At 34.4% G+C, this 8,363-nt stretch overlaps 1 protein-coding gene across 1 annotated transcript; it reads right to left on the bottom strand.

Annotated features, from left to right (window-relative positions):
• Nucleotides 1–825: 825 nt before the first annotated feature.
• On the bottom strand, nucleotides 826–3,043 carry MYB54 (myb domain protein 54). Its single transcript, XM_086668465.1, has 3 exons — nucleotides 2,731–3,043; nucleotides 1,969–2,403; nucleotides 826–1,686 (listed from the first exon to the last, which is right to left on the bottom strand). Exons 1-3 carry the CDS (start codon nucleotides 2,843–2,845, stop codon nucleotides 1,502–1,504), a joined length of 735 nt encoding a protein of 244 aa, XP_086524591.1. The 5' UTR covers nucleotides 2,846–3,043; the 3' UTR covers nucleotides 826–1,501.
• Between the last annotated feature and the right edge of the window lie 5,320 nt (nucleotides 3,044–8,363).

Below are 8,363 nucleotides of genomic sequence, written 5' to 3'. Positions count from 1 at the left end.
AAAACAGATTTCTAACAAAAGTAAACTGCGAATGAAGCTATGAAGAGAAAGTAACACAAAATGAGATAAATGAAGGATCAATGGAGAAAAAAAAAAGATAATGAAGTTATGATAGGAAAAAAAGCACTTGGTAACCGAATGAGATAAATGAAGGGTTAATGAAGTGTACACGGACATTTATATTTAATGTGGAACAGAAAATGGATGGTTGGATTTGAACGAGAAGTGGTTGTCCTGGTCATATGTCTGTGTGGCTATCCAGTCATCATCTATGAGTATTTATTTTGTCTTACTCTATTGATCTGTTTTATATAATACTAGGGTATAGCCCGTTCCCGTAGGACACAAAAAATTCGATATGCACATTACGCTGTTAAGGCCAAATACTTTGGTTATTTACAAATATTCAAGTAGTAAGAATATATATTAAAAATAATAAATTGTAATTTTTAGAAGAATAATATTGGAGATTTTGTTGGGTTGTTTGAAGATAAAAAAGAGGAAAGAGAGAAAAATATAATCGTGCTTATCTACAGATGCAAGTTATGACATGACAAAAAAACCTATGTCATTTGTTATATATATATAACACCAATACTATTTTTCTGATTGACTAAAGAGAATCAATAAAAAAATAAAAGGTTAGATTTATCTACTCGATTGATATGAACTTTATCCGATACAGGTTGAGGAAGATGGATCAAATAAAGATGAAGGCTCAAATAGTAACTTAAAATGTAGCTAAGCCTTAAGTTATGGCATGAAGAAAATTCGATCGAAGAAGAATGCACGCTTAACCTATATGCTAAAACACAAGTATAAAGCTTTAACAAAATTGATAGAAGAAGATTGATTGAAGAATTAAGGTTTAATTCGTCTGTTAGATGACAATAGTAGAATTAAGCACAACTATAGGTTCCTCTTTACTTTCAGAGAAACACCCATAACCACCTCTTTACTCCTGTAACAATTTGTATGGATGCTGAAAATGGAACAAACCATCTTACCTATATACATTTCGTACTCATCTTAGTGTAGCAATACAACTCTTATGAGTTCTATCGGAATTTAGGGTTACATCATGTTAAGTTTGTGGCCATCCAACTCAAAACCAATTGGCAATGAGTGGAGAGGACCTATTCTTTATATTTTTGGTTGCTAGTTACCCATTCTCCCATGTGGGACTATTCTCACACGCCCCCTCACGTGTGGCGTTCTTTGAGCCTAACACGTGTGTTTTTTTCTTTACGGGTGACGTGGAGCACGTGTGGCTTTTAAGCCTATCACGTGTGGGCCTAGCTCTGATACCATGTTAAGTTTGTGGCCATCCAACTCAAAACCAATTGGCAATGAGTGGAGAGGACCTATTCTTTATATTTTTGGTTGCTAGTTACCCATTCTCCCATGTGGGACTATTCTCACACATCAAGTATTGGAAACTTTTTCTACTCAATTAGAGAGAGTACTTTTCGATATGACAGTAAGTCTACAATACGAACTGTTAATTTAGTGACCTGCTTTCACCTGAGAAGAAATCTATAAGTGGAATTTCGCAGTGACCCAAGTTGTTATCTTGTTCGACCTCCTCATCATCTTTATTTGTTCTGGCACTGTTTATCACTTCGCTTCGATTGGAATCAGCATTTACACATAGAAAATCATAAAACTCGATCTGGTTGACCTTATCTGCAGTTGTAGATATGAGTTCAGTACGTCATGATAAATATATAAAAAGTTCTAAGCCTACACTAGATCTTGACTTAATTTGTAACATGATGAGTGTCTCAAATAAAAGAACGGTTCAGATCATAGTCAAACTTTGAATTCTTCGGTCTTGTAGTAAAGGTGAGTTACCATGTCACAAATTAAGTCAAAATCTTTTGTCGTACATAACCCTCCCTACATATGATGGGCATGCCCTAGAAATCAACTAGTTGTACATAAAGTTAATATTGATCCGGGGAATACCTTCATGTATTTTCGGTAGATAACTAGTACCCTGATTGAATATATGTTTGAAACTTTGGTGGGTAGTGGGCATCTTCATCTGGTTTTGATATCTCTTGTAATATTCCTCCAAGGAGTTAGGGTTCCTCGACTCCGTGTTCGTGATTAGATGAGTACTGCTTGGTCTAGCTGAATACTTTCTATCATTTATTAAATTTTGAGCAGCTCGTTTTGCATAAAACCTTGATCTCTCCCTGCAACGTCGTGCCATTATAACATGCCAATGATTCTTAACTGCATTATCGGTGCGACCCGGAAACAATCGTGCTATGATAGCCCACCGGTTTCCATGAATTCTATGAGATGCTAAAAGCCGTTCTTCTTCCTCATCGCTGAAAGGTGTTCGGTTGATTCTTGGATCCAACTGATTAAACCATCTCAACCTGCAGCTTTTCCCTAAAGTTGTTCCATATTTAATGATGTTAATTTTCACATTACTAACTAATATATAAATATGTATATATATATATAATTCATTTTAAGGGGCAAATTTATGGTTTGTTTGAAGCAAACCTTTTGATGATGGGGGACAAGAAAACTAAGTAGATTCTAGGCAGAAATCTTATGTGACTTGTCGTGATTCGCGCCCCAGTAGATCAGAATCATCAAAACATGAATCAAGACGAGACACATAAGATTTCTGTTCAGAGTATATTTCTTGTTCTTTGACATTTTTGTTTGATGAACTAGAGAAATTAAAGTTGAAGTTTCAATATATATCACCTGATCTTCCTTGTAGCTTTTCGGCTATGGCGTTCCAATTATGAGGGCCATATCGTTCAACGAGTTCCTTGAGCTTCTCATCTTCGGCCGGCCTCCAGTGACCTCTGGTGCACATATTTGATAGATGTATATACTGTTTTCCTGTTTGAAAGATCAAACAAGACAAACCCTAAAATGATAGATGAGATTAAATAATTAATCTTGTGATAACAAAGACAACCAGAAAAAGCACAGTTAAAATCAATCTTGATAAGGGTAAGTGATCGAAAACGAAGATCAGTTAAACTGATTAAACCCTATAAACAAGAGAGATGACATAAAGATCTGGACAGAAAGGGTTATATAGATGTAAGAGAGGATAATATCAGGTGTTATGAAGTAGTAGTCTTAAGAAGAGAAGTTAATTAATTAGGTAAACAAAACAAGGAGAAAAAGAAGTAGTACTAGATCAGAAGAGAATATATGGAGGAGGAGAATTAAGTAGTGTTTCCGTTAGAGAGAGAGGAGAGTTTGGAAAGACTAGTACCAGCGATTGATGCAACATCTAGGCTAACAAAAGCTTGTTATTATTTATCTATCTATCTATCTTTGTGGAGAGAGATAGAGAGAGTTTTAGAGAGAGAAAGTACAGAGAGAGAGAGGTTGCTTGGTGGGGTGGAGTTTGGGTCTGCTTTCAGTTTCAAAGTCTCTCCAAGTTCTAACCTACAACGTCTACTTGTAACCCACCATATTTTTTCCTATTTCCTAACGATATAAGGACCTTAACGGTACAAGTTTTATTAACCGTAATACCTACCTTGTTTTGCTTCCTAAAGCAACTTTTCTTCTACTCAAACAAAACCCTAACCAAATTAGAATACAATCATTTGACCTACCTTATTAGGACATGGCCCTCTACTTTATGACTATCTTCCCCCTTCCCACCCTATCTTTACCAAAATTCTAGTTTGACCATCATTTCCAAAATTCTTTCAAAATATTGTCTAGGCTAATTTTACTCTTTTAGTTTTATCTTTTAACTCCTATTATATTTTCTTTGGATGTAATACTTATCGACAGAGTTTTAATGCAATTTTCAAAGTAAGATAATCGAATTTCACTAAAAATAAAAGGCTAAGCGAGAAGATGATTATAAATTAGGGGGTCATTTAAGAATTATTCCTTCTAAATCTGCCACATGTGGTGAGGAGAGCGGATCGTTTGCCCGCGTTATAGCAGTGGTGATGCTAGAAATTTTCTTTGTAGACACTTTAATTATAAATAACCAGCATATCATAAATAAATCAAACAATATCTATTTATTCATCATATTTTAATTTACTGTACTGAATGCCTTCTAAATCAGGTCGATAGAAAAAAAATTGGTACTACATAGTATTTCACCATATTTGGAAAACGACAATCTTGGACGAAATTTCTTTCAATTAATCTATCTTTCTTTCATTTTACTTGAATGATCCCAAGGAATACATATGTAAATTTAGTTATGTTTTGAATTATATTTCTTGAGTAATTTGATTTAAATTTCGAAAAAACGAATTACTAATTTTTCAAACGGAAATATAAAGACAACGGAAGTAAAAAATGTTACTTACTTTTTAGTGGACAAAATTTACATTTGATATACATTTTAAGAGTGAACCAATATAAAAGTCCATAGAATAAGATTTTTTTCTAGTTGGATTTCTAAGGTGACTGGCAATCTACCAGCACGTTAAATTTTCATTTATAAATTATCAAGTTTAGAGAGCAGATGATTAGAAGAAAAAAAATATGTTAATGAATGAAATAGGTTAAGAAAGAAATTAAGATATAAAAAGTATAACATGCCATATACTTTCACACATGAAGAAGGAGATTAAAAAGAAGTAGGTTTTAGACCCATGAGCTGGCTTGAGTTATAATTGCTTTAACATATTAATGGTAGGTTTATATGTGAAGTGGATTTCTAACTATTTGGTGGATTTCGGAGTAATATTAACGGAAGATCACTTTCGAGCTTGTGGGGGCACGAGCGCCAAGATGTCCCTTGGTGGCCTCACCCCTGCGTATTAGACCCAACGGCTCAAGGGGTCGATCTATTTTTCCCCCTCTGTTATACACTGACACATTGTAAGTAGTTTAAGATTTGTTGCTGAATGATGAATGTTGAAGTATCAATAGCCTAGTTGGTAAACTTCTTTATTCGTGTACCAAAGGTATTGGGGTTCAAGTACAAGTAGCATTTGATTCTTTCAAGTTATTTTCTTCTTGGTTTTTCCTTCTTCTAGAGAGATTGATATTATAGATTAAATGTTTGATAGTGTTATGATTCAGCTGACAATTTGACATAGTATTTGCAAATAAATTAGATATAATGGCTCATAGATTTCATATTCTATTTCTCTCGCAAATCTTTTCTCTCCCTCTCTTGTCCCTCTTTCACCCAAGTTCCTATTTCTTTCTTACAAAACTCTCTATGTGATCTATATATCTTTCTCTATTAATCCAAACTTAATATTAGATTGCAAGAGTGGAATGTCTCTCTAATGGAGATACGACATATTCGAACATTTTTATTTCCTAAAAAAAATTGTGTGGCACTACGCAAGTTTTTTTTCGATGAGATTGGCACGACACAAGTTAAAACGCTAATTTTGGAAAGCAGCTCATGGAAAAAAGAAAATTTATAATTCCAAAAACCTTATCTATAGCATATACACTATAGTTGAGAAAATGTTAGGTCAACCATATGGCATATTGTTATACATATAACCGAGCTTGAGTTCACTTCAATTTAATATAATAACTTTTTAAATCGAACAGGATTTGTGTTGAGAAATGATAGAGAACAAGAAAATCCAGACATACATCCTATGTGGCTTGCTGTGATTCGTGTTTTTGATGATTCTAATTCACTAGACAACGAATCACGGCAAGCTACATAGGATGTATGTCTAGAGTATGTCTGGAGTTTCTTGTTCTCTATCATTTCTAATTTGTGTTAGCACCTCCAAAGGCTCTCTCTATATATTCTGCCAACCTTACCAAGTGATGTTTTTTTCTAGTGTTTTGTGTTGATGATGTCATTCTACTGGGGTCAAATCCATACTGATGAATATTGTTATTAAGAGTAAAATTCTGAGTTCCATATAAAAAATAGAAGTATTTTTTGCTACGTACTTTCGAGGATTGAGGCAACGCATAATGGTCAGAGTATGTTATTAAGACCGTCGAAGTATGCTTCCGATATTTTAAAGACCTGGAATATAGAGGGAATTAATCCTTTGTCATCCCACGGAGGCCGGATTACACCTCACAGCTCAAGGAAATCCGTTCTTTGATGCAAAGTTATATCCTAATTCCCTAGAGTGTGTAACTTTGACTATGAACTGATTTGGTTCATTCATTTAACGTTATTTGTTAGTTCAGATACGCTTCTATTGTAGACCATTTTTGAGTCAGCAAAATGAATTCTGGTTGCATAAAAGACCTTAAAGTTTTATATGGAGTAAATTGTTTGTTTGCATCAATGTATTAGGTTATCCAAATGTGGATTCGACGGGTTGTCCAGATATTCGACACTATACTTTTGTATTCAACCTTATCACTTTTGTATTCAACCTTATCACTTGGAGTGCGAAGAAACACCCAACAATTTCTCGATCCAGGTCGGAGGCAAGTATGGCGCCATAGCTTGTCGAGCAGTTGATTTCACTTAAAAGGGTGGTTTAGTTCGTCAAGAAATAGATGTAAAGTGGCTCATCCAGCTCCAATTGGTTGTGATAATAAGAGTGTAATTTCCATGAAGGTGAATTCTTTATGTCATGGTTCGCTCTAAACATATTTGGGAGTAATACTAGAACATTACTGAATAGCAAACTTATCACTTGTGAGTAGTGACTACTGGCAAGGGAAATTCTAGGCAGATTTAGGAGATCACTCCAAGTCAACTACTGGAGTTGATTTGTCAACTTCTTCTTAATTTGTATCCTAAATCAAGAAGAAATTTCGGCCGTAGATTTTGAATTCGCTCTCTCCAAATATGTCGGTAACTTTTCTTGCTCTATTACTGCTGTTGTATTGCATAGTAGTAACATATAGCCTAGTGGATTTAATAGACCAGTCAATATGCTTTTTTTTTCTTTCAACAAAAAAAAGATGTGCTTTAAAAAATAAAAATCCACTACATCTGAAGTCTAAAATAAGTAAGAGACTTAGGTTTGAAATTTTCACCTAACTAATATAGTCTGATCACCTAATTTAATAGTTTAGCTCAGCACCTTGTTAGGCTATTTGTGGTAGGTTTGGTGTACAATTCCATAGTTATAAGTGACTTTATATGACTAGTTTGTGGTTGCATATACAAGTAATCTCAATCTTCTTAACTGAAAACGGTCGAAAGCCAACTTTCTAACCAATGAAAGCAAACTTTTGTTAATTTCTCAAGTACCATCCCAACGGTATACCTGCCTACCTACTTGCTACTTATCACCAATTTTAGTTCTATTACTACTGCTTTAAAGTTAATTTTGACGTACTCTACGTAAACTTTAAGAAATTAAATTAAATCACAACTATCAGTTTGTGTTAGTCCCACATTGCATGTGAAAGCGTTTGGAACCTGAGATATAAGTCACGTTCAAACTTGGTAAGTGTCGAGGTCTTGTGGGTAGGTTTCGTGTAGTATTCGCCAAGAACAAGATCCAGTACCTGTGGACTTGGAACTAGGTCTAAAGCGCTAAGGTTTGGAGTGTCACAATGGTATCAGAGTCGAGGACGACTCTTTGCTGAGGATGACATGTCACAAATATTATCAGAATCGCTAGGGGTCCAAAGTTGTGTTTAGTTTTCCCACATAAAATATAAAACCTGATGAAGTTTCATTTCCATATCATGAGTTTGTAGAAACTAAGAAATAAGTAGAAAAAGGATCATCCTTTGAGTGTAACTCACTTTATGTGCTCTAGGTATTAGGTATATGACAGATAAGTAAATATCACATTTGATAAGGATGCAATTCCTTGTAATATAGATTTTTATACTAAACATGATTGAAATTGACCACCTTTATGAGTTCATGTTAGGATCAATTTTTTATACTAGAATATGATGGTATTTAAAACCTTAAGTTATATATGAATATGGGTTTATATGTGCAGGACAAAACATAAAGAAAATAATTCTCTTAAATATATATTTTATATCCTCTTACATCTAAAAAGCAGTAGATTTTATATAACTACGACGTATAGTTAGTCAAATATCATCGTTGATGTTCCCTACATCTCTAAAGTTCTTCACGATGCGGTGCGTATCCAATTTCAATACTATATAGATAATCTAACTTTGGATCTCATAATATGAAATCATGAATATGTAAGCTAGTTTTAGACCTTGAACCTGGAATTGTTGAAGATAGGTCATGACTTTCGGCCGAAGTGAATTCAGAGTCGCAAAGTATTCGCTAGACAAAGACAGCTACAATGATCTATCCCTATCAGATGTGACTAGAGCGCGTGATGCAGGCGCATAGGCGTGTGGGCCCACATCCACGCGTGCCCACACCCTATTAAGTCATAATAGTAGTTTATTTAGTAGAAGAGAAGTTACTTTAATTTGATATTTCTTTATTTTAAAGTTTCTATGTTTGA

This window comes from Eschscholzia californica, unplaced genomic scaffold, assembly GCF_041429995.1.
Source record: "Eschscholzia californica isolate CP2 unplaced genomic scaffold, dmEscCali1.0.p SCAF_1, whole genome shotgun sequence".
In the NCBI taxonomy this organism is placed as follows: domain Eukaryota; kingdom Viridiplantae; phylum Streptophyta; class Magnoliopsida; order Ranunculales; family Papaveraceae; genus Eschscholzia; species Eschscholzia californica.
The sequence above is the reverse complement of the archived record's forward strand: the minus strand, read 5'-3'. Positions and strand labels throughout refer to the sequence as shown.

Excerpts from the sequence above, each read along its gene's own strand:
- MYB54 (XM_086668465.1), bottom strand. The coding sequence starts at position 2,845 with ATGTGCACCAGAGGTCACTGGAGGCCGGCCGAAGATGAGAAGCTCAAG. Across the intron at positions 2,404-2,730 it reads AAAGCTACAAGGAAGATCAG|GGAAAAGCTGCAGGTTGAGA; the intron begins GTGATATATATT and ends GAACAACTTTAG. Across the intron at positions 1,687-1,968 it reads TCTACCGAAAATACATGAAG|ATAAGGTCAACCAGATCGAG; the intron begins GTATTCCCCGGA and ends CTACAACTGCAG.